The sequence below is a fragment of the Drosophila kikkawai genome, chromosome 3R (genome assembly GCF_030179895.1).
Source record: "Drosophila kikkawai strain 14028-0561.14 chromosome 3R, DkikHiC1v2, whole genome shotgun sequence".
NCBI classification, from domain to species: domain Eukaryota; kingdom Metazoa; phylum Arthropoda; class Insecta; order Diptera; family Drosophilidae; genus Drosophila; species Drosophila kikkawai.
In genome coordinates, this window is record NC_091731.1 from 13,822,230 (window position 1) to 13,846,027 (window position 23,798).

Genomic DNA, 23,798 nt, shown 5'->3' on the forward strand with positions numbered 1-23,798 from the left:
ACTGCATACTACGTTTAGGGTTCTTTTCAATTTCATTTTTTCTCAATTTTTTAGAATTTTAATGATAGTACCCCTTACATATTTTGCAAAACTAACTAATTTTCAAATGTTCATAACTCAGCCAAAAATGCATGAAATTCAATTCGGAAAGCTGTTCAGAATTGCCTTTTCTAAGCCTAACAAAACTGCATACTACGTTTAGGGTTCTTTTCAATTTCATTTTTTCTCAATTTTTTAGAATTTTAATGATAGTACCCCTTACATATTTTGCAAAACTAACTAATTTTCAAATGTTCATAACTCAGCCAAAAATGCATGAAATTCAATTCGGAAAGCTGTTCAGAATTGCCTTTTCTAAGCCTAACAAAACTGCATACTACGTTTAGGTTTCTTTTCAATTTCATTTTTTCTCATTTTTTTAGAATTTTTATGATGGTACCCCTTACATATTTTTGCAAAAATGGTGCGATTTATTTTTGGGGAAAATAACTAATTTTCAAAGGTTCATAACTCAGTCAAAAAATATAGAAATTCAATTCGGAAAGCTGTTCTGAGTTGCATTTTCTAAGCCTAACAAAACTGCATACTACGTTTAGGGTTCTTTTCAATTTCATTTTTTCTCAATTTTTTAGAATTTTAATTATGGTACCCCTTACATATTTTTGCAAAAATGGTGCGATTTATTTTTGGGGAAAATAACTAATTTTCAAAGGTTCATAACTCAGTCAAAAAATATAGAAATTCAATTCGGAAAGCTGTTCAGAATTGCCTTTTCTAAGCCTAACAAAACTGCATACTACGTTTAGGGTTCTTTTCAATTTCATTTTTTCTCAATTTTTTAGAGTTTTAATGATGGAACCCCTTACATATTTTTTCAAAAATTGTGCGATTTATTTTGGGAAAAAAAAATCATTTTCAAATGTTCATAACTCAGCCAAAAATGCATGAAATTCACTTCGAATAATTTCAATTATTTAACCAGAATGGCTCGATTCTTAGTGATTCAATTGCAATCTGCAAGGGTATACAAACTTCGGCGTGTCGAAGTTAGCTTCCTTTCTTGTTTAAATTTATACTTGAGTACTTAGAATTTAACATTTTCACAGGAAAAACAAAACAAAAGTAAATACAAACCTAAGCCAGTTTGTAGTTTATTACACGCTTAGCAATAATAAATCATAAACCAAGAAAAGCAGAGCAATCCGTTGCCCTTACAGCTTGGACTTTGGCTTCTTGAGCATGTCGCGCAGAACTCGACGCAGGATCTTCCCACTAGGGTTCTTTGGAATGTCTTCCACGAAGATCACGCCACCCCTAAGCCGCTTGGCCGGCGAGGCGAGCTCGTTCACGAACTGAATGACATCATTCTCGCTCAGCTGGACATTGGCTTGCTTCACCACGAAAGCCAGCGGCAGCTCGCCGGCCTCTTCGTCCGGCTTGCCAATGACTGCTGCATCCTTGATCTTCTCGTGGGTGAGCAGCAGAGCCTCAATCTCGGCTGGAGGCACCTGGAAGCCCTTGTACTTGATCAGCTCCTTGATGCGGTCCACAATAAAGAACTCGAAATCGTCATCGTAGTACCCAATGTCACCGGTGTGCAGCCAGCCATCTCTGATGGCCGTCTGTGTGGACTTGGTATCCCCAATATATCCCTTCATGATGGCGTCGCCCTTAAAGCATAGTTCGCCCCGCTCGTTGGCACCTAGAATCCTGCCAGTGTCCGGATCGATGACCTTGGCGTAGATGCCCACCTTAAGAATGCCGACGCTACCAGGTTTGCAGAAATCATCGTTCTGAACCAGTACGCCCAAAGTGGCCTCACTCAGTCCGTAGCCCTGGCGTATAAAAGGTACTCCAATACGCTTTTTGATCTGGTCCTCGGTCTCGCGACTCAGTGGTGCGGCTCCACACAGCAGAACCATCAGCGAGGACAGATCGTACTTGTCTACGATGGGGTGCTTGGCTAGGAATACCATCAACGGGGGCACCATGAAGGCCATCATCACGCGATACTTCTCGATCGCCGACAAGAACTGGTTCTCCTCGAATTTCAGCAGGAACACTAGCCGGGAGCCCATGCAAGTGTAGATGACCAGCGTAAGGCAGCCGAAGGCGTGGAACCACGGAATTACGGTTAGCACAGTTGTCTCTTCCATAGGTATTTCAGTGGGCTTTCTGTTGATAAAATATTAGTTCAGATCTTTACAATTTAGACAAGATACTTACAGTTGTGAGTCGAGGGTGGTTAGCACATTTAGTTGGGTGATCTGCACCCCCTTGGGCAGTCCCGTGGTTCCCGAAGAGCACACAATCAGGGCCACATCCTCGTTCTTATTAGCCAGCGGGGACGTAAACTCCGATGGGGTCTTGAACTTGTCGTTGTCCATCAGCTCCTTGAGGTCATGGATGTTCTTGAAGTTCTTGGAGCTGCCGTTGATGGCGATGATACCTTTGACGAACTTGTTCTTGCTAGCCACTTTCGCCACTCGATCCAAAGTAAGCTCGGAGGCAAATATGATCTTGGGCTTGGATAGGTTGATGGCATGATCGACCTCGCGATCCGAGTAGGTCACGTTAAGAGGAGCCACTGTAGCACCCACTGCAAAGCCGGCGAACATGGCCAGGGCAAAGTTAACGCTGTTCTCGCTGGACAGACCGATGACGTCGTTCTGTTTCACGCCCAATTTCTGAAGAATGTAGGCCAGCCGGACAATGGACTTGTGCATGAAGCTGGCCGAGTACTCCACACCTTTGGCAGCATCCACCAACATAGTTCGGTCGCCGAAGCTCTTGTACTTGTCCAGGACGTACTGGCCCAAAGATCTGGAGTTCTGGCCATCCTGGGCGGTCACAGAACCGCCGTACACGATGTTACCGGGTAGGAGAGTCGAAGTCATGTTATAACTGAAAATAAACCAGATAAATAAGGCTCTTATCTACCAGAATAAAAGAAAACTCTTCGGAGTCCAGTGGCTATCTAATCGGACTCGGCCAGCAGATGTTTTACTGAAACCCATGTTCGATTGGTGCAAGCACTATCTTCATTTATGGATAATCCAAGATCTTCATGTTGGCCTGTCCACTTTGCAAAGATCGTAATTCTCAGGGATGAGGCGACATATCTCGTAGTCCCCGCATAATTCACTGTTGATTTTTTTGGCATACACAGGTCAAGGTCAAACCTAATCTATACATATTTATGTTGAGCGTAATTTACCCCGAGATCCACTAACATTACCTAGTTAAGGTTTAACTCCTGAGCGATGCGAGCGGTAGCGGCTTCGGTGCGAGACTAATAGAGCTTTCTTCGGCAGAGGATCAAACATCGGGATGCGTTTATGCTGAGATAACGAATTTGATAAGGAATGTGATAAGCCCACTGGAACCAGACCGGTATTGAGAGATATGGCAGCGCTGTTCTTTTTAAAAGCCCTCCTCGATGTGGCAGCACATAATCACGCCAAGTGTCGGTCTGGCAACGCCGAGTGTTTATTTTTATTTACGTGCGGTACTCTTTAGTTTGTAGGGTATATATGTTTAAGGTTTTACTTCTGTGATTTACTTCTTGTATCTGATAATTCCAAAATAATTTATATATTTACATTTATCTTATATTACTTGAATAGTACATGTTCATACGTTCAATGAACTTTAGCAATCTCCTAAATGTCCCATACATATGCATGAAAGTTTTGACGATCGCAGCGCACACCCGAGTCGCTGCCGATCGAGCCGATTCCTAAGACTCATCGGAGTGGAGTAATAGCGCAAATATAGGAAATATGCCAGAGACCAATACTTAGTTGTTGATATTCTTGGGCGTGGAGCAGAAGCCCCGTCCCGTCGTTGTCGTAGAACTGCTCAAGATAAACGTAATCAGCGTAGTATTTTCGATTTCCAGTCCGTTTAGTGGCTAATACATATCTTGCTTTTGATAGGTGCGGTGCCAAAATTTTAGGGTGACACGCCCTACCGTCCCCACACTTCGCCACCTGTAACCTCCAGAGCCACAATATGTCCGCCTCTAAGGCCCAGAAGTTCTACAAGCTGGATATCAACCGGACGGAATGGGAGATCCCGGAGATGTATCAGAACCTGCAGCCCGTAGGTTCGGGGGCCTATGGCCAAGTGTCGAAGGCATTGGTGCGGGGCACCAACATGCATGTGGCCATCAAGAAACTGGCTCGTCCCTTCCAGTCCGCCGTTCACGCCAAGCGGACATACAGGGAGCTCCGGCTGCTGAAGCACATGGATCATGAGAACGTAATCGGACTGCTGGACATATTCCATCCGCATCCGCCTAACGCGTCGCTGGAGAACTTCCAGCAAGTGTACCTGGTCACGCATTTGATGGACGCCGACCTGAACAACATTATACGGATGCAGCACCTGTCGGACGACCATGTCCAGTTCCTCGTCTACCAGATTCTCCGCGGGCTGAAGTACATCCACAGCGCCGGGGTGATTCACCGCGACCTCAAGCCCTCGAACATAGCCGTGAACGAAGACTGTGAGCTGCGCATACTGGACTTCGGACTGGCGCGTCCAACAGAGAACGAGATGACCGGTTATGTGGCCACGCGATGGTACCGGGCGCCCGAGATTATGCTCAACTGGATGCACTACAACCAGACGGTAGACATCTGGTCGGTGGGCTGCATCATGGCCGAGCTGATCACCAGGCGCACCCTTTTCCCGGGCACCGACCATATTCACCAGCTCAATCTTATCATGGAGATGCTGGGCACGCCACCGGCCGACTTCATGAAGAAGATCTCCTCGGAGAGCGCCCGCTCCTACATCCAGTCACTGCCGCCCATGAAGAGGCGTAGCTTCAAGAAGGTTTTTGAGAACGCCAATCCGCTGGCCATCGATCTGCTGGAGAAGATGCTCGAGTTAGACGCCGAAAAGAGGATCACAGCCGAGGAGGCACTGGCCCATCCGTATCTCGAGAAGTACGCGGAGCCCAGCGACGAGCAGACCTCACCGCCGTACGATCACAGCTTCGAGGACATGGATCTGCCGGTGGACAAGTGGAAGGAGCTGATCTTTAAGGAGGTGACCAACTTCAAGCCGCCGCCGTCGTTTGCTCAAGTTTTGAAGGATGTGAAGTAAGACGCGATCCGCCCAACAAGGACTTAAAGTATTAAACAGGAAGTTTGTTTTTATAGCAAGATATAAAGGAATGTTGACTAATCTTTGTAGTTTATAAATGTTTGTACCATGTTTGTGTTATGGCCACTAATACTGTAAATCGCACAATAAATTCGTTTTTTAAAAACAAATTTTTATCGGTGGGAGGGTGTTTAAATCCTATATTGTTTTTATTGTCCGCTTTTAACCATTTTTTTTTTTTTTCAAATTATATATATCTGCTATCAAGAGATCCCTTATCTTAACTTTTCAATTCCGGTCATAAAGAGGGAAGGAGTTGAATCATGCATGTATACTACGCGCACTTATATGAAGATAAGGATTTTCTTATGTAGGAGGTACTCTTTAATACGACTGCATTAAGCTTTGAGTTGTCAAACCGTACGGTATCCAAAAGAAATGGCTGGTTTTGCGAGGGTACAAGTGAACGGAAACGAGTGGGTGATTCCGCGTATTTATGAGATTGTTGGTCCCCTGGGAGCCGGCTCCTTCGGACAGGTGGCCAAGGCGAGGCTGCAAGACACTGCTAATTATGTGGCCATGAAAAAGTTGCTGCGACCGTTTGAGTCATCGGACCATGCGAAGCGGGTCTATCGCGAGATCCGCCTGCTCAAGCATATGGACCATGTCAACGTGATTAGCCTTCTGGACACCTTCCACTCGCCGTCGTCAAATCCCAACCCCACAATGAATGACTTTCAGCAGGTGTATCTGGTGACTCACCTGATGAGCGAAGACTTGCATTGCTTCACGCGAAGAGTGGAGCTTCGCAATAATGAGGTGAAAAAGATCATGTATAAGATCTTGAGGGGTATTAAGTATATACATAGCGCTGGAGTTTTGCATCGCGATCTGAAGCCCGGAAACATTGCCATAAACCATAACTTGGATGTGAGGATTCTAGATTTCGGCATGGCTAGGCTTTCGACCGACATTATGAGCGACCATGTGGGAACCATGTGGTACCGTGCTCCCGAGCTCCTTTTCTGCTGGGATCAGTACACAAATGCAATTGATATGTGGTCGGTTGGTTGCATTCTGGCGGAACTTATCATGGGCCGTGCGCTCTTCCCTGGCACGCATTCAATAAATCAACTGGAGCTTGTGCTCAACTTTATGGGCAGACCTTCGGAAGAGTTTATTAACGGAATCGCAGATGATGGGGCCCGTAAATACGTTCAAAATTACCGCTATCGGGAAGTGTACAGTTTTAGGCAGAGGTTCTCACAGGTCGATCCGATGGCTGTGGACTTGATGGAGAAAATGCTGGAAATGATACCCGGCAGGCGAATTACGGCTGACGGGGCAATGAACCATCCATATCTCAGGGATTTAATCGAACCGCACCACCATCTTGAGGATATAGCCCCGGCGTACGATCAAAACTTTGAGAACATGGTTTTACCCACAAATTGCTGGAAAGAACTAATTCTCAATGAAATTAGAAATTTCAATCCCCCGCCAGCTTATGCTATGGCCTTAAACCAATGGTAATGGTACAAGCAGACTTTCTAAAGGAAACATTTAAAATTAAATAAAATAAATCAATTGTTGTCACAAAATAAGTTTAAAAATAAATTGTAATGTATTTTTAACAGAAATAAATCAAAGTTTGAAGCGATTCAATTTAAATGGAAAGTTTTTACTTTAGAGATTAACATTTGCGGGGAAGTCCCTAAAATGGCATGTAAAAGATAACAGTTCTTGGAGTACCCTTAACAAGTCAACGCGATCTGGCAACGCTGCGAACAGCTGACTGGGCTTATTTACCGGCTGCCTTTGTTGTTGTTTTGAAATTGAAATACAAAAAGTAATGTTGAGCCTGCGAACAACATTAAAAAGATGCCTTGCGGCTCCCAGCCGAAGGAGCATCTCTGCTCTGTACATAACAGGGGACAAGGCCAACGAAAACTACGTGACCCTACAGCCGTACTTTGATTTCAAGGATACCTTTAGCGACAGCGAATCTCTGGAGCGAAGCATCGCCGGGCGGGGCTTGGACATTCGAGTGGAAAGTGTGCTCGGCAAGTACCAGAGCTACCAGACGTATCACAACCAAATGGCGAAGGTGGCGGAGGAACGGGAGACGGTAACCAAACGGCTGAAGGAGCTGTCCAAGGCTGGAGCCGACGCAGATCAGCTAGAGGAGCTTAAGGAGCGTGGAAAGTCGTTGCGCAACGACTTGAAGACACTGAAGCAGGCACTCTATCCCATAGAAGATGATTTCATACACGACTACCTGCATCTGCCGAATCGCCTGCATGCCCACTGTCCCACTGGAGGCGAGGCGAAGCTGCTCTATCGGCACAGTTTGCCCAGTTCTGGAACGACCCAATCTCATCTAGCAAACAAAGATCTGATACACTTTGTGGACAACAACCGGTACTACTTGATGGAGCAGGCTGCTCATTTCGACGTCAACGCCATGCAGTCCCTTGCCCGCTATTTTGTAAAGCACGGCGACTTCATTCAAACCGCCAATCCGGACTTTGTGCGTTGCGTTCTCCTGGAGGCAAATGCTTCGCCCATGGATGACTATTATTTGGTGCGCGAGGAGCATCTTCAGAACAAGATCAACACAGCCTACCTGACGGGAGGAGCCGCCTTCGAGAGCTATCTGGGCGCCATGACCAAGCTGTGCGTGTATCCCTCTGTCCTGCCGCTGCGCTATGTGTGCTGTGGTCGCAGCTACAGTCGAGCAGAAGCAAAACTATATGGTCCCGATCCCAGCCTCTACACGGCCACACAATCAAATGCTGTGCAGAGTTTTGTGGCCACACAAACAGCCGACGAAGCGGACGCCCAAATGGAGCAAATCTTAAATCTGGCCATAGATTTCTACAAAGCGCTAGATGTTCCATTTAGGATTACTTACGCACCAGCAACCGCACTCACCCCGGCAGAGAGCCTGCGAGCCGTCATCGAGGTGTATGCCCCATCACTGCAGCGTTACGTTTGCGTGGGAAGGATCAGCAACTACGGAGACTTTGTCTCCAAGCGAATCCTATTTAGCACGCGACGTGAGAAGCACTACGATTTCCTACACCTGGTCGGAGGACCAGTGCTCTACACCTCGCGACTGATAGCAGCTCTTCTGGAGCACGGCGTGAACCTGGCAGACTGTCAGCTTCCGGGGACCCCAGCCAGCCAGGACGCCCAACAGAATGGCCTGCAGCAGTTCAAGGACCTCTTTGCATAGAAAACATTCTTTGTTCGATTGTGTTGAGTGTCCTTATATCTAACAATAAGTAAAAGTTAAGCTTTACATACAATTATTTACAATCTAGTGTAATCTCATGGTGTGCCGGGGGCTGCAGTTACTCGCTAGTCGTTGCACTTGATTTGTTGCTTGGAAAAGCTCCTGCGAAAGTTCTCGCATTTGGGCGTTGTGAAGGTGAAGACGTTCCTGGAGTCGTCCAGAACGGAATTGGGACTGGACCGCGGCACCCTCAGCACATATGTGGTGTTGTACTTGAGTTTGCTAAACTCCAGCGGATCCCTCTGTAAGCATAAGGGCAGGGAAGAAAGTTAATAATGATTGATTCAAATTAATTGCCGAATCATTCCTATTGAGTGTATAGTCTGCACCTAGGCTCTAACCCATTTCCTCGCCCACTGGCCCTGGATTTGATTGGCTCTTCGCCACGTACTGGTCGCTTTTCAGGCATGTTTTCCGTGTCAAACTAAGGAAACATGAGTTCGCCTTATTAACAAATCCCCCACGGTCAACGATGTTCCATCGATTTGCCCTTGCCCGGTGGTCCAGCCGATAGGCACGAACCAAGAGCCGGCAGCTCGACGTGTGGCTCGTGGCTCCCATCACCATTGCCATGACGGGTATTACATTACTTACTTTGGCTCGAATCGCCCGGAACTCGCGCTGCTCGCAGTTCGTCTCCTGGGGACACAGTTCATAGACCCTGCAGTGGGATAGGGGATAGCGGCATGTAATTTCTGGACTTTGGCAACTTGTTTACTTAATAATTACTTCTCCTTGTGTGGCTGGAAGCCCAGAATCTGCACAATCATGCCGTACTTCCGGTTCAACCGGAAACGTACTTCATAGGCCGACTCGGCCTCCGTTGTCCGCGGCGAAACCTCATTGAGGCCAACTGCTGCCGCTGTCGTCGCCAGTCGTTCCGTGCTGCTGCTGGAGCTAATGGAGCCAATGTGATGGTACCTGCGCTTGTACCCGCTCCCAGAGCATTGGAGCGGGGCGAACGGCTCCAGCGAGTGGATCGTCGTGTTGAATAGCAGCGATCTCTTGTCGGACTTGAGGCGTCGAGATCCTATGTAGGAGATGGCCTGCACCTGGATGTAATACGAGGAGTTTGGCAGCAGCTTTTTGATCTCGAATTGGTGGGTCTGTAAGCATAGTCAGCTAATAGAAATGGGCCTTCCTTTTTTTTTTGGGTGAAGAAAACGGGCCACTCACGTCCTTTACGTAGGTATCGAGGGTAATCATCGAGGCCTCCGCACTGTTCACATAGAGCGACCAACTGATCTTGTACTTCTCCACGGGCAGATTCGACTTGGAGGGACACCACACCAGCTTTACGTTCATGTACCGGCCGTCGAACTGCTTCGCGACTATCTGCGAATCGTTTGGGGCCTTGGGTGGCTTGGGGTCTGAGGGGTACGATTTACGATTTAAAGAAATTAACTCCAGGACAGTCGGATTTTCAAATTACAATTGCATTATTATGTTTAAAAATTAAAACTGGGAAAAGTCTCCCCATACTGCCTGCAGCATTTTTAATTTTTAGGTCGCGCTCCCGCTTATTAAATGATTTCATTAATTTATTAATCTTGTTACTTACTGCCCGACGAGGGGAAGGCATCGCTGTGCTGTGAGTATCCGCGGAACCCAAGGGCGTTAACGGCCGCCACACGGACCTCGTACCAGCGTCCCGGCCGCATGTGAAAGAAGACGTACGTGCTGTGGATGGAGTATAGGGAATAGTGGGATACTAAGATCGTATAATAAGTTCAACCTACTGCTTGCTGTGTCCAATGTTCTCCTCCATGATCTTCTCCACCTTCTGCCACTGCCAGGGACCGAGTTTGCGGGGCGCAAAGTGCCGTCCAATGTGAGAGCGCACCTCCACGTGAAAATAGTAGACCAGCAGCGAGGACTCGATCTTCAGCTCCACGCCATGACCACGGGACCTTTTGAAGTACAGGATCTTGGGAATCGGTGGCAACTGTGTGTTGTTTCTCACGCCCAGGGGCTCCACGCACATGGGACCGCAGCTCGAGGCGCAGCACTTTTGCACCTCGGGGCACTCATGGTCGTACTGGCAGTTGTCCAGGCAGGAGAGCCTCAGACGCGTCTGCCTTCCGATTTTGGGACAGCTGCCAGCCCTGGGGCCCAGCAACAAGTCCTGGATGCACTGGTCCAGGCATTGCTCGCGTTCGCTGATCGTAGGCTCACCGCCACATCGCGCCAAGCACTGCAGCTCCAGAATTTTATCCTTGACATCGTTGCTATCCCGGAACCAGTGCGCCACCCTCTGTCGTTGCAGCTGGTTGAACGTGGATGAGGAGGAGGACCCAGAGAAAGAGGTGGTGCCGGAGGACCACTGGCCTAGTAGGAGCAGCGCCAGCAGCGCCGCTTGCATGCTGCCCATCTGAACCGATCCGATCCTCGGTGTGTGCAATCTGCAAATGATCATCATGCGTCAGGTGATCAGCTCTGCTCTCGGTTTCTGGACATTCCGTGCGTTCGTAATTTGTGCCGATCATCAGCAGCAGCCGCCCGTTGATTATGCTGAAGGATCGCCCGCTTTGTTCTGTCCCCGTTCTGATCCCAATGCCTCCGATGTTCGATCGCGGTGAGAACCGAACCGGTTTCACCCATTTTGCATGACCAACTAACTAATCATTCCTCGCATTTGTGTGCCGCCCGGCCTCGGCCCCCGGCCTGATCCCGAAGTCGAGGCAATGAAAATGCAAAAAAATACATAAATGTATCTCAAGTGCTTGACAGGACTTCAAAGCGCGCATCATAGTGCGTGCCACAAGAGCATTGGACGGATGGACGGACGATCTCGTTGCTCCCAAGATGACTCCCTGATGCCCTACATTCGATATGGCCATTTATATAATGTATTTGGCCTAATTAGGCATTAATTAAGCAGCGTGCAGCCAGTTTCTGTAGAGAATTCTAATTCAATATGTGCAATAAATATATCCTTACTAAATATTTAATCTTGAAACCATTTATTCCACCTCTTAAACCAAATCCTTTTATTTTTTTAAGTTTAAGCAATTTGCTACTATTTTCTATCGAAATAATATTAGTTAATGGTCCTTCCATCACTTTTTGAAAACAATAATAATTCTCCAAGTTTAAAGCTATAGCCATAAGCGAATCCTTTTATTATGAAAACAATTTCTAGGCTTTAAATATATAAAACATGTGTAAGCTAATAACTTAATTTGAAATCCTTTTTTTGAGTGTAGTAATCTTCGCACCTTTCCAAATACTGGCTTAACTCTTTCCAGCATCATTTTGCATCGACAATTTCTCGGAAGCCCTGCCTGCCCAGATGCCTTTTGGAACCCTTTGCAACTGTTTACCCTGGCCATGAGCAATGTGCTCGGCGCGAATCCATGTAGGGTATTTAGCACGCAAATGGGAAACTAATGTTTTATGGTATGGTCGATGGTCGACGGTTTATGCTGTTTTTGTTGCTGTTCGACTGCGTGTGAATGTGCAGGCAGCGAAAACAAAATCGAGAAAAATACGAATACGACGAATGTGCGAGAGCTGCAAGTGGATGTCACCACATCCACAGGGGCAGCAGCACCACCACCACCACCAGCTTCATCAGATCACATCACAGAAGCCTAGCCAGCAGATGCCGCACATACCAAGGCGATACAGACACTCTGGGAGCAGTCGAGTGGAGAAGTGGTGCAGTGGCAGCCAGGAGGCAGATGCCATGCCGTAGCTCCCGTATATCCCACAGTTGGGATCAGAAAGGTAGGACTGAAGTTATTGTGTACTTCTTAAAATATAAATGAAGTAATGGGATAAACCCATTGTCGGACCCATGGAAGTCCTTATGGAGTCCTAAAGAAGTTACTTGGACATTTTTACTTTAATTATAAGAAAATAATTAAATAATTAGGAAAGAGCTTGATTATTTAAATTAAACCAAAGTTTGTCCTATTAGCCTGACCGGCGCTGTGACGGACTGCCACTTCGACTGGGATGCGATCAACTCGGGGGCGAAGGAGGAGCCTGTGATGCCAGGAGAGGCAGCGGGGACTGACTGGCCCGGGGCGGCCTAACTGAGGGACATTAAGCGACAAATGAATGTGCGCGACGATCGACGCAAGAAGATGAAGCGGCGACTGCGACGATCACTAAGAGCAGACGAGATGAAATGCACCAAGTTCCGCGGAACGAAAAATTTGCAACAAAATTGGGCAGTAAAGCGTCGGCAATGCTGGGGTTTCGTGGATCGGGGATCGGGAATGGGATGGTGATATAGATGGCGATGGGGATGGGGATGCAGCAGCATGCGGATCGCGACCACGACTCTTCCAGATGAATGGGTTCTACGGCTGACGCTGATGAGACAGTCGGGCCGAGGATCGCGCCGGTCGTTGCAGCCAAGCTGGCTGCCGTTGCGTAGAGGCGATTAATTGCTTTTAACGATTCAAAAATTCAAAATTACTTGTTATGCTTCCACGCACACAAAGGCGGAAAGGCACTTGGCGAGCACATATAGCACACAGCAACGATGCACAGAGCAAATATTTCTTCTAATATTTTAAAAAGAACTCTATAATCGTCAAGCATAGAAATGTAGGTGTAAAACTTGTATGCTAAAATTTGCAATTTATAAAAATCTTCAGACTTTAAATAAATTTTATTTGAGTACCATAGAAAATATACTTTAAGGATCTTTAAGATTTCCTATCTTCTCCTCCTTTTGTAGGTTGTATTCCAATTAAATCTGAGTTTTATCCATTCAAAATTCTTATATCGAATATAAAAAAGGCAAAACTACCTCGAGATCAAGATACTTGCTCAAATGCGCTTCATATAGTTGGAATATTTTTTCGCAGTGCATGCACAGGGGAGTTGCTAAGGAGGGCAGCACAGATGGAGTTGGGTATGGGGATGACGATGAGGGGCACTAAGATCCGGATCGATTTCGTCGTTGACGTCGTTGCTGTGATAAATCGTTGGTGGTTGCTGCTGTTGCTTTTGTTTTGCCTCCCGTTGCAGCTCCTCCTCCTTCTCCACCTTCATTTCCATCTCCATCCTCCAGCTGCCTCCTTCCCCTACACTCCGCTCGGGACTTAGTACAATAGCAAAAGCACGAGGCCCGGCGACAATGGCCAGCAGCGGACCAGCAGTGCAGACCCAGCAACAGCAAGGCGACCTCAAAGCAGCAGCACCAACTGTGTGTAATATGATGCAAATCGTTTAACACTTTGACCAACAGCAGCAACGTCATCGCATTGTTGCCTCGGCTTCGGACCAAGTGCATCGGTAGTGAAAAAAAAAAAAATAAAACAAAAAATAAAATAAATAAAAGTTAACGTTGAAAGAGGGCAAACTCCGGCAGGAGTAAGAGGAGTGTGTAACAAAACACCCCGAAGAAGACGAGGCGAGGTCGAGCCACCATCCATTTCGGGTGCAGAGAGATCAAATTGAGAAGTTCGACGATCTGTGCTGGGGAGAAGGGTTCCATTATCGGCCACGATCATTGCTGAATCACAGTTATCCGTAATGTAAATATCCACTGATTGTTTACTGTGGCGAAATAAAAGAAATCGTGCTGTTCCCTTCTCAAATGGCGGCGGGAAAGCATGAAAATAAAATGTGAGTCAGAGGGAAGTCAGCGTTTTAAAAAATAACTTCTCATCAATAATTGGGCAAAGAAATGGAACGATTACTTTTGTTATTAAACTACGCTTGGAATTCGAAGTGAAATTAAATAAAAGAGAAATTAACAATAACATTAAAATAGCAAAATAGTTGCTTTCAAAACGCTTAAGTTTTCTTTTCTATTTTGTTAAGAAAAAGTACTTTCCGCTTTCATTTGAAAATCTAATTTTAATACAAGAATATCCTTCCTTACAAAGACCTTCAGAAATGTGAGAATGAAATTTCGAGGCTATTTCCCAAAAAGGTTCTTTTGCGTTATATTCATATTTGAGATGCTGATATTCCACTTGTTAGAAGCTCAGGTTCGGTCCCTATATTGGCAAGTGGCCATGTGCCGGGATCATATTATGCCATTTAAGTCCAAATGGAAGCCCATTTATGGGGTTCAAGCACCCAGCTGGGCATGAGCACAAGCTTGAGCTCAACCGGAGCGCATCCGAGTAGGATGTGGAAGCACTGCCCATGGCGGGTGTCATGTTCTATGTCAGGTTCTGTAGCTCAACCTGAAGCCTTTCTCAAGGTCCACCGATTACATTTGCCGTGTGCACATTCATAGTTGTACTTCCGATGCGTAGGTAGTGTTAAGTATAGCAAAGGAATATGATAGACCTCAGGGGATAGTTGGAAATGTATCTAAAAAAATCGACCTTTAATTGAATGCTTGTGGGTATTTCGGAAGTGAGTACAAAAAGAATACACTTAAGAATAAAAGGAACCTTTGATTACTTTTAGGGCATTCCAAATATGAGTAATCAAAACAGATTGCAGTGGGACTTGAAGTCTTGATGAGGAAAGTAATCTAAACTCAAAGCTTAGAAAGGAGAATTCAGAATTTCTTTCACAGCAGATTTACTTATTACACTCTCCGAAATCAACATTAAAGTAATCTTCCACTTAATTAATTATTATTATTAGGTTTTCTTAAGTTTTCTCAGTGCGTTTATAGGCTTCTTTCTGATTTGAATAGCAAAAGAAAAGGCCGGTGCCTCAAGTGTCCGGCGTTGGGAGCTTTCCCGTGTGACCACTGCACATTGGTGCGGCTTGTCACCCGTTACCCATCGCCATCCCGCTCCGCCGCTGGCACCCCGCCCGCATCATCCTTACGCATCCGCAATTAGCCCCGAAGGCAATCTCATTTTACGCCGACGGAATCGCACAAATGGCGAGTAGTGCGAAGCATTTATAGGTACTCACAATAATGGAAACACTTTCGGGGAAACACTTTCGGATGCACTGGCTCCACTCCGCGATCCGCGCGGTCCGCGTTTCGCGATCTCGTACACCTACGCAGCTAGAGCGCCTTCTTTGATGATTGCCTGCTGCCACTTTAATTCTTAATTCGTCGCCCTGATCCGATTTCCGCTCCTGGGAACTTGGGAGCTAGGAGCTTGGAGCTGCGAACTTGGAATCCAAACCCAAACCGATCCGAACCGAAACCGAAACCAAAGTGGGAGCTCTTTTCGTGCGACCGTTGCGCTGCAGCCAAGAGAGAGTGACACACTGAACGGCCTGCAGGGCTCGGGCTCCCATTCCATTCCCAGTCTCCCGCTCCGTTCGCCGCTCTCTGAGGCAGGCAGTGTACACTGGTCGAATTACCTGGATCTGGTGGTTTTAAATAAATATCCATTAATTGAAACCAAATATAAAATGAGTTAACTTTGATTAAAATATTAAATTTAAAAACTTAAACTTTTCAAAAAAAGATTTGCTAAAAGCTTTAAAGTTAAATTCATTTATTTACTTACCCTAAGTTAAGTTTACAAGTTGTAGTTTTTTTTAAATTTGTTTTTTATCTTATTGAGCTAAAAATATAACTAATTTAAAATTGTTTTGAAAATCATAAAATTAAAAACATCTTCAATGTATTAACATTCACTATAGCTACATATATCTGACATTGCCACAATTGTCATCACTATCTACATAGCTTGCAGCTAGACCCAGTTGGGAATTATATAATGTACTGCAAGCGGTAAATGTTTCAATTCAATATTTATTCTGCTCAATAATAGAATAGTTATTTAAGCCAAATTTTGAGAAATAAATAAAATTAAGCAAAGTGTTTATTTTTACCACTGTGCAGTGCTCCACTGGCTCTTTGGCCCTCTCTGTTGCTCTCGCAGTCCGTATGCGTGCCAAAACAGAGATCGCGCTGCTGTCTCGCTTTCTCTCCCATTCTACTACGGTGCCGCGCCTCCCTTGTTTTCATTCAAAATTTCATTAAAGGATGCATATACTCACACGGATACTCCCACTCCCCCACACAGATACAAGCCGGTCTGTTGTTTTGCATGCACCAATTACTTTATTTTCGTGATTACATATGAATTTACACTGTGATTACAACGGGAACCTGAAAGCAGATTAGGTTCTGATTGTTGGCATCCTTGGATTCCCACAGCATGCTGCCCCTCATCTGCAATAGAAATAAAATATTTCAGTTTTATTAAGATTGAGTCTTTTTTTTGGCTTTTGATAAGATAAAAAGATTTCCTAATTATTTTCGATTCACAAAAGACAAAATATCCTTAGCTAATTATAATTATTAAATTAAAACTAATTACCAAAAAAAAAAAAAAAAAAAAAAAAACCAAATATAATTAGCTTTTTATCTATGTTAAACTATTTTAAAATGTAATTATATAGATGTACATACAAATGATCTGCACAGATAAAGTACGATTGAATCTATATTTTAGCTTTTAAATGGATAAAAAAAAATTGATTAATTAATTTAGCTTTACAAATATACATATAATATCCTTAGCTTGTTAGTTAATTGAAAATATTTTCAAATGTAATACATTGTGCGATTAGCTTGTTAATTTTTAACTTTAAGTATATTAAAAAGAAGATTCCTTAAGCCTTGCACGATTTATTAAATTTTTTTTCTTTCATAAAGGAAATTACAAAAATTGTTGAAAAATAAATCCACTTAGAGTTTCTCAATAATTTGAAACTAATTTAAAACCAACTTGAAATTTATTATTGCCACCATAAGCTATTATATCCTTTGTTTTATGTTATTTAAGATTATAATAGGCATAATATTATATATCAAGGACTTTACGCACTGACAAACCTATAAAAACCATTTTTGGAATCCTGTGTTTTCTACTCACCACCGGCAAAGTTTCATTCACAAAGATGTTGGCCCAATAGGCCTTGCCGTCACTGGCACTCTCTATACATCCATGATCCCCGTCGCAGGGATCGGGGCTTATGGCGGCCTGTGTCTTGATGTAATTGAACACCCAGCGGACTTCGTGCTTCAGAAAGGAGACGCCATTGCCTGTTGTGAAGGTTAAGAAAATAATTATAAAAATAATTAGTGAAATTCCAAAGGGAAATATACCGTCACTGATAGAACTCTTAGGCAATATATTTTTCCCCTCAGGGGTTCCATAGATTGTTTATCAAACTCCAAACTCCAAATAAGATGGAATCTTTTTGCATGCTCCATTTAAAAACCAATAAATGGCCAATCTTTGTTTCTATCGGCGGCAACGTACTCAAGATTTTCGATTCCAGCTGAGATCGATCAATCGTTTCGATTTCGTCTCCATTTCTGCTGACTCATCAAAATATCATTAACCATTAATTATTGGATTTATGGAACGGCATTGGGTCGGGGCCCCGGGCTGCAATCGCAACGACTGCATTGGAACAAACAGTAGTACATAGTAGCCACCGCACACATCGAGACGAACAAAACAAACAGGAAAATTGGCAAAATTTCGTTGATTTACAATCTTGAATCAATTATATTTACGGCAGGTGCTAATCATTATGGCCAGTATTATTTGAGCACGCAGCAGTGGCTGCCTACAACCGAATACGTCTGAGTGAGTGCCTCTGGGGGTTCTACCTGTCCCCCCAAACATCCATCGTACACCTGATCGCAAATAGATCTATTTTCGGCTCCCGTTCCCACTGACTTTTGCTCTCTCCCTCTTCGCACTTTCTCCGCGGAAATAGGGGAATGCACGGATCTGTGGCGTTATCAGTGCGTTAATTCGCGAGCACTTACCGTTATCATCGAAGCGCACGGTAACCTTAATGATCGCATTCCGGGCCATGGAGCAAGGCACCGTCGTACAACTCTCGATCTCCAGGTAGCTGACCTGGTACAAAGAACCTGAAAGAATCACAAAACCCAGCGCGAAAAAGATCAGTGATAATTTCGAACATTGTCAAAGAAATTGTTAATCAATGAAAAAAGATATAGCACACAATTTTAAACTTTGATGATCTGATACAAATTTTACCATAAAAACTAAGAAAGGTAGCTAACTTCCAAAGTTTCAGTTTCAGAATGGATCCATTTTGGTAAAAAAAAAAGCCAATAGTAATATATTAACACTTATTCATTTCATATTAAAATTCTTCTGACTGCTATTTTTATATCCTTAAAGGGATATTAAAGTTTAAATATTTATCCATAAGATTCATTTGTCACACTAGGATAATAACAAAATAAATGATAAATGAAAGGAACGATTTATAGGGTCGCAAATGAGTTCTTCACTAAATAAAATCATAATACCCATTTAGGATATATCAGGGAAATCGAAGTTTAAAAATATAACGAAGCCAAAAAAGCATACAATTTAATTCAGGAAGCAATTCTATGTTAGTTTTTAGAAGGTTAATAAATTTGCAAAAACAATTTTTTTCAACTTTAAATTTTTGAGAAAGACTCGCCATTGATGGTAATCAAGAATATATATGATCTGTAGGGCGAGTAATCACCCCTTCACTGCATTACTAGCTTCTGACAGAAATAATAATACCCTGCAAGAATCTATACGTGGATATTGTCCCTTTAATGCTAATCCTAAGTAAAAACTATAGCCCCAGTGGGTACGTGACATTGTTCATGCCTTGCCTCCACCACCTACAACCTACAACATGGCAACAAACTAAGAGCCTATCTTTAAAACAAACTTTCCCAGCAACTAAGCCGAGTTATCTGCGATCCACACAGACGCGCACACACAGCTATTCATATTTCGGAATAATCTATAATCTATGACCAAGTGCACTTTTCAAGGCCTTAAAACAGTTTCTATCTTTAAATTGAACCATGTTCTGGTGTATACTAACACTATTCTGTTAATTAATTTCTTTATTTGATTACTATCCTCTCAACAGCAAGGTAATCCCCCCGTTCGGGCGTAATAACTTTTGTTTACACTTCGTTAAGTCTAGAACATAAATCATTGATTTACTGAGTCTAGTCCATAAATACTTCTTTTAATCAAAAGCCGTAAAAGGAAACGAGAATACAATTAAAAGTTTGTTTGAATTGTTGAATGGTGAAGCTTAAATGCTCTAAAAACTACATAGGTGTGATTAAATTAAAAATAGATTTGTAAAATTGAGCCTAAGACATCTGCAGAGTGCGTTACGCTCATTAATTGGTGCCCGTAAATCAGTATTATAATATTATTGATAAGAGTTTGTGTCAACCGAGTTGCTCTTTTTCCTATCGATCATATAATTTATTATGCATACAGATCATTTTCTGGTGTTCCCAGCAATCTGCCCAATTTTAAAATTAGATCCTGATTGTACTTTTCCATTGATTAATTGGGGTAATATATCATAAATCGTATTTATCATTTAACGCTAAATTAAAGACTTGTCAGCGTCAGCGACACAATCGGGAAAATACACTTTACGATCGTTATAATTTATTTTTCAAAATCTGTAATTGTGTTCACGGAAGCAGCAGTCAAATCCACTTGATTATGGTATTTACAATGGGTTTGATTATGATCTGATCGCTAATACTTACTCGATGACGCTACAAATTATGAAAAACATTTAGGAGTCACTCATAGAAAGTGGGTTATTCTTCGTTAGTGGAGAGAAGATGGTGGTCGGTGAGGGCGAGATCATGGAAGTATAAAAACTAGTGAAGATCATTTCAGATGTTCGCTGGGCAAATGTATTTCATCAAGGGAAAGAAATAATTTATACTTAAGAGCGTTATCCATGGAAATATACGATAAAAATCATCATCAGTATATATCAGACACCAAGGATTCGTTCCCTTCGTGTTGTAAAAAACCAATCCAATTGAACTCCTGTGATCTACTCACCGCAGTCTTCGAAAGGCAGAGATTTTATGGACAGATACTTCTTGTAGGCGGCATCTGTGGTGGATCGGATCACTCCTCCGGCCAGTTCGTGGACGGCACAAATGGCCAAGAGTATTTTTAGGTAGTAACCCATGAGGGCGCCGCGCATGGCTTTATCAAATCTTAGAGATCTTGATTCCCGGTTCGATTAGAATATCGGACAAACGCGTTTCGCGTAGGTGTGCAAATAGCTTCAAAAATATCAATATCAATAACAATAACAAAGGAGACCGATCAATAATGAGGATCACGGGCTGGCTACGCTTTTTTCGCGATACGTTTGGCTTGGCGGTTAACAGGTGACTGACACCGAGACTAGTGAGACCCTCCGAAGTAGCTGGTCGGAGAGCACTGGCAGCCCGAGCTCTCCTGGCAAACGTAAATAAATAAATACTTCGGGGGCCTTAAGCAATAAACTCTGATTTATTGATTGGGAAGTCGATTGGAGCAACTAACGCTGACTCTCACTCCGACTGATAAGGATTCGATTCCGGAGATTTGGATAGGTGGGAATGTCCATGACGTCGTCTTTGGGGGGCTTGTGTGGGTCAGGGAATGGGTGGTTGGGGTGGCGGCGGACACGCGAGAGCCGCAACCCAAATCAAGTAGTACTTTGGCAATGTGTAGATAAAAGAAATCAGCCCATCGACTTTAATTGAAAGTTAGAAAACAGAGGGTGTCGCGTAATTAAATATTATTAGATAATGTCCTCGCCAATATATCAATCCAATCCGCAGACAGCGCACGAGGTGGAAAATTTCGGAATGTGAGTCATTCAGTCCGTCTTCTCCTCCTCCTCACTCAATAATCCCCTTCAGATAGTTGGTGTTCTTGATGATCCGGAAATCAGTGCGCAGCTGAATGAATTGCCGCACCACCGATTTGTCTAGATAGTTCTACAATGGTATTGGATTCGGATAAAGTGAAAAGGTTAGACACTCGACGGCCAAGACACTCACCAGTGTATCGCCCGTGCAAACCTCTTGGAGATTTTGCGGTTTCACCAGCAAAAGATTGCACAAAGCATGAAGAATGTCGAAAAGTTGCGTCACCAATGGACTATCCAGGTCGCGGATGCATTTGCGATACTCGTTTACATCGCATATTGCACACATGGCGCCGGCGGTGTTGAACTGCATGGTCTGCAGGTGATCATAGATGATCCGATGCAGTCGCGTTCCAAATTCGGTCAGGACATTCTGCAGATTCTCGCCATCCACGCATTTTTTGATCTGCGTTATCACCGGCTGTAGATTCTGAACGACTTGAAGGCAGGCCTATAGGTGGTCACAATAAATTTAATTTTAATTTATTTTTTTCTCAATTTTGTATTAAAAAATATTTAGAGGTCTTGAAGTTATAGGAAATCTCTCGAGCCAATTTTCATTTAATATTTAACATAATTCTTTAAATTGTTATAAAAATTAAAAACCAAAAATAACGAAAAATTACCTTACCTCCCCCCTAATATATTAACTTACCGCCGAGGAAATGGTGTCCACATCCGTCTCCGGCTTGTAGTCGGTCTTCTTTTGTTCATACTGCAGATAGACCTTGACCCAGCCAATAACTGCGCTGATGGAACGGTCCAGACCCTGGTCCAACTTCGTCTCAATTTGCTCCATTAAAATACGCTTCTTGAACACGTAGTCCGAGTACTTTGAGGTATTACTACACAATATAAAATCAAATAATTTATATACTTATAGAATAAGTGGCACACCCACCTCACACAAGGTATAACCGAGGTGTGACACAGCTTGTCCAGCAGATGGACAATGATGTTTGTCTTCTGGACCACGTCGAAGAAGTACAGCTGAGGAAAGATTCTGCCCTCGGCCAGGGGCACTGCCTGCAGGCCCAACTCGAGGGCATAATCCACGTGCTCGTGCATCAGAAAACGCAGCAAGATGTCGTTCAGCTTGATGGCATTGCCGGGAAGCTCGGTTTCGTTGGACAGAAGCCGGCAGCGCTTAAGGGAGGCCTTTGCCTCCTGCAGCATGTTGATGGCTAGTTCCTCTGAGAGGAACGTCTCCCCGCCGTAATCCTCGATGGCGGCAATATTAATGTTGGCTCGCGTTGCTATCAACACCTCCATGTTGCGTCGAAAGCCCTTGGTGGTCTGCGTCTTCTGGTGTTTCTTGCTGGCGTAAAACTTCTCCAGCTCCGTAGAGCACTTGGCCGTGAGGCATTTTGTCTCCATTTCGGCATAACCGGCAAGATGCTTCATGAAGATCTGCTGCGTCAACTTCTGCAGCAAGTCATCGTCGATGGTGGACATGTAGACTTGCAAATCAGTGGAGAGCTTCAGTGTGCTAAGGCGTAACTTCAAATATATAAGAGACTCTTTAGAGGATATATTCCACTGAAAGCTTACCGTGAGTACAACTCGTAGAGAGTGCGCAGGTACTTCTCCTCGTCCTTCTTGTCCTCCAGCTTGGTCATAGCGTACTGGTGCAGCTTCAGCTGGTAAATGTTCAATATGAACTTGGACATGACCTGCTGCGGATTGGCAAACACCTTCTGGATGATCTCGTAGTGGTGCTTGCACAGTGGAACGATGCCGATGAAGATGTCCTTGCCGCTGTACGGCTGCATCTGACTCTGTTCGATGTACGCGTCCACGCATTGCGTGTAGCCCTTAAACTGGGACAGGATCTGGGCGAGGGTCTTCATGCGCTCAATGTCCTCGCTCTTCTGGGCGGCGGCAAACTCTTCGATCAGCCGCCGCTCCACTTCATCGTACTTTTTTTCGATCTTCCGCTTGGACTCGGCGAAGTTCCCGGGTGGCAGATCCTGAGAGATTGCATATAGCTTCTGGATGACGTCGGCTGCCTCGCTCAGGCGGGCGGCATCTGTGAATATATCGTTGACAATCACGGGTCCGGCGGCCAGAAACTCGGCCATAAAGTTGAGCAACTTCTGGGCCTCCACCGAGCGACTGCGCGGGGTGTTTACGTTCTCTAGCTGCTCGCCCAGATGCATGATCTTGCCAGCCACCGAGTTAATCTTCTCGTCCAGCTGGCCGAACCAATCGATGGCTGTCTGGTGGCGTTCTTGCAGCTTGGCTATCTTCTTGGCGTGCGACTCCTTCTCCTGGCGCAGCGACTCCTCGAGCCGCTCGCACTTGCTCTGCTGCTTCTCCTGCAGGATCTTTAGGTCCTTGATCGTCTGGATGAAGGTGTCGTGGAGGGCCACAGGACTAAAATCTTCGCTGTTTTGCAGCTCATTATTGGTGCGCCAGGTTAGGCGTTCAATGAATTCCCCCACCTCAAAGGGCTCCTGCTTACGATGGGTTGTGGGATTAGGTTATGGCATATATTAGGAGTATCGGCAACCCACCTGTTCAAACTCCTCCATGTATTGGGACAGCATTATAACGATTTTCTTAGACTTTTGATGATTCGATTTGTGGGAGTTTTCGGCTGCTTTTTCTTCTTCTTATTGTTGCCCGCAGTCAGCTGTTTGGATTGGCGTTGCCACCTTGCCCAGTTTTTCGCTGCTGGCAATGCCCTTTGGTTTTGTTTATGTTTTTGTTTACTCTCTTTGGGAAAATAAATTTAAATATTTGGCGCTTGTTATATAAT

General features: G+C 44.4%; 7 protein-coding genes across 8 annotated transcripts; 3 read left to right on the plus strand and 4 right to left on the minus strand.

Annotated features, from left to right (window-relative positions):
• Positions 1 to 1,211: 1,211 nt before the first annotated feature.
• LOC108084534 (luciferin 4-monooxygenase-like) lies at positions 1,212 to 15,279 on the minus strand. Of its 2 annotated transcripts, none has more exons than XM_070286858.1 (3): positions 15,260 to 15,279; positions 2,227 to 2,904; positions 1,212 to 2,175 (listed from the first exon to the last, which is right to left on the minus strand). In XM_070286858.1, exons 2-3 carry the CDS (start codon positions 2,895 to 2,897, stop codon positions 1,212 to 1,214), a joined length of 1,635 nt encoding a protein of 544 aa, XP_070142959.1. In that variant the 5' UTR covers positions 2,898 to 2,904; positions 15,260 to 15,279. The 2 variants fall into 2 exon arrangements, with proteins under 2 accessions (XP_070142959.1, XP_017036259.1); XM_017180770.3 differs by lacking the exon at positions 15,260 to 15,279 and adding an exon at positions 3,239 to 3,306.
• Positions 3,738 to 5,285, plus strand: p38a (p38a MAP kinase). Its single transcript, XM_017180763.2, has 2 exons — positions 3,738 to 3,872; positions 3,939 to 5,285. The coding sequence occupies exon 2, from the start codon at positions 4,015 to 4,017 to the stop codon at positions 5,113 to 5,115; it is 1,101 nt and encodes a 366-aa protein (XP_017036252.1). The 5' UTR covers positions 3,738 to 3,872; positions 3,939 to 4,014; the 3' UTR covers positions 5,116 to 5,285.
• On the plus strand, positions 5,531 to 6,786 carry p38c (p38c MAP kinase). Its single transcript, XM_017180769.3, has one exon. It carries the CDS (start codon positions 5,554 to 5,556, stop codon positions 6,646 to 6,648), a length of 1,095 nt encoding a protein of 364 aa, XP_017036258.1. The 5' UTR covers positions 5,531 to 5,553; the 3' UTR covers positions 6,649 to 6,786.
• Positions 6,928 to 8,407, plus strand: Slimp (Seryl-tRNA synthetase-like insect mitochondrial protein). Its single transcript, XM_017180917.2, has one exon. The coding sequence runs from the start codon at positions 6,968 to 6,970 to the stop codon at positions 8,351 to 8,353; it is 1,386 nt and encodes a 461-aa protein (XP_017036406.1). The 5' UTR covers positions 6,928 to 6,967; the 3' UTR covers positions 8,354 to 8,407.
• Kal1 (Kallmann syndrome 1) lies at positions 8,380 to 15,400 on the minus strand. The gene is made up of 7 exons (XM_017180916.3): positions 15,260 to 15,400; positions 10,153 to 10,815; positions 9,975 to 10,093; positions 9,590 to 9,783; positions 9,143 to 9,519; positions 9,008 to 9,074; positions 8,380 to 8,655 (listed from the first exon to the last, which is right to left on the minus strand). The coding sequence occupies exons 2-7, from the start codon at positions 10,782 to 10,784 to the stop codon at positions 8,479 to 8,481; spliced, it is 1,566 nt and encodes a 521-aa protein (XP_017036405.1). The 5' UTR covers positions 10,785 to 10,815; positions 15,260 to 15,400; the 3' UTR covers positions 8,380 to 8,478.
• A 945-nt stretch (positions 15,401 to 16,345) lies between these two features.
• On the minus strand, positions 16,346 to 20,557 carry Npc2f (Niemann-Pick type C-2f). The gene is made up of 4 exons (XM_017180902.3): positions 20,173 to 20,557; positions 18,096 to 18,203; positions 17,188 to 17,357; positions 16,346 to 16,481 (listed from the first exon to the last, which is right to left on the minus strand). The coding sequence occupies exons 1-4, from the start codon at positions 20,318 to 20,320 to the stop codon at positions 16,395 to 16,397; spliced, it is 513 nt and encodes a 170-aa protein (XP_017036391.1). The 5' UTR covers positions 20,321 to 20,557; the 3' UTR covers positions 16,346 to 16,394.
• A 276-nt stretch (positions 20,558 to 20,833) lies between these two features.
• On the minus strand, positions 20,834 to 23,705 carry Sec10 (Exocyst complex component Sec10). The gene is made up of 6 exons (XM_017180901.3): positions 23,554 to 23,705; positions 22,589 to 23,493; positions 21,939 to 22,526; positions 21,693 to 21,882; positions 21,171 to 21,488; positions 20,834 to 21,107 (listed from the first exon to the last, which is right to left on the minus strand). The coding sequence occupies exons 1-6, from the start codon at positions 23,584 to 23,586 to the stop codon at positions 21,009 to 21,011; spliced, it is 2,133 nt and encodes a 710-aa protein (XP_017036390.1). The 5' UTR covers positions 23,587 to 23,705; the 3' UTR covers positions 20,834 to 21,008.
• Positions 23,706 to 23,798: the final 93 nt, after the last annotated feature.

What these genes read in the sequence shown, in the direction of transcription:
- LOC108084534 (XM_070286858.1), bottom strand. Translation starts at nt 2,897, where the DNA reads ATGACTTCGACTCTCCTACCCGGTAACATCGTGTACGGCGGTTCTGTG. An exon ending in ACCACCCTCGACTCACAACT is followed by an intron (nt 2,176 to 2,226) that starts GTAAGTATCTTG and finishes TTTTATCAACAG; the next exon opens with AAAGCCCACTGAAATACCTA.
- p38a (XM_017180763.2), top strand. Translation starts at nt 4,015, where the DNA reads ATGTCCGCCTCTAAGGCCCAGAAGTTCTACAAGCTGGATATCAACCGG.
- p38c (XM_017180769.3), top strand. Translation starts at nt 5,554, where the DNA reads ATGGCTGGTTTTGCGAGGGTACAAGTGAACGGAAACGAGTGGGTGATT.
- Slimp (XM_017180917.2), top strand. Translation starts at nt 6,968, where the DNA reads ATGTTGAGCCTGCGAACAACATTAAAAAGATGCCTTGCGGCTCCCAGC.
- Kal1 (XM_017180916.3), bottom strand. Translation starts at nt 10,784, where the DNA reads ATGGGCAGCATGCAAGCGGCGCTGCTGGCGCTGCTCCTACTAGGCCAG. An exon ending in AACATTGGACACAGCAAGCA is followed by an intron (nt 10,094 to 10,152) that starts GTAGGTTGAACT and finishes CTCCATCCACAG; the next exon opens with CACGTACGTCTTCTTTCACA. An exon ending in TCGATACCTACGTAAAGGAC is followed by an intron (nt 9,520 to 9,589) that starts GTGAGTGGCCCG and finishes CTATGCTTACAG; the next exon opens with ACCCACCAATTCGAGATCAA.
- Npc2f (XM_017180902.3), bottom strand. Translation starts at nt 20,320, where the DNA reads ATGCGCGGCGCCCTCATGGGTTACTACCTAAAAATACTCTTGGCCATT. An exon ending in TCTGCCTTTCGAAGACTGCG is followed by an intron (nt 18,204 to 20,172) that starts GTGAGTAGATCA and finishes TGATTCTTTCAG; the next exon opens with GTTCTTTGTACCAGGTCAGC. An exon ending in TGAATGAAACTTTGCCGGTG is followed by an intron (nt 16,482 to 17,187) that starts GTGAGTAGAAAA and finishes TTTCTATTGCAG; the next exon opens with ATGAGGGGCAGCATGCTGTG.
- Sec10 (XM_017180901.3), bottom strand. Translation starts at nt 23,586, where the DNA reads ATGCTGTCCCAATACATGGAGGAGTTTGAACAG. An exon ending in CTCTACGAGTTGTACTCACG is followed by an intron (nt 22,527 to 22,588) that starts GTAAGCTTTCAG and finishes GTTACGCCTTAG; the next exon opens with CACACTGAAGCTCTCCACTG. An exon ending in TGGACACCATTTCCTCGGCG is followed by an intron (nt 21,489 to 21,692) that starts GTAAGTTAATAT and finishes GACCACCTATAG; the next exon opens with GCCTGCCTTCAAGTCGTTCA.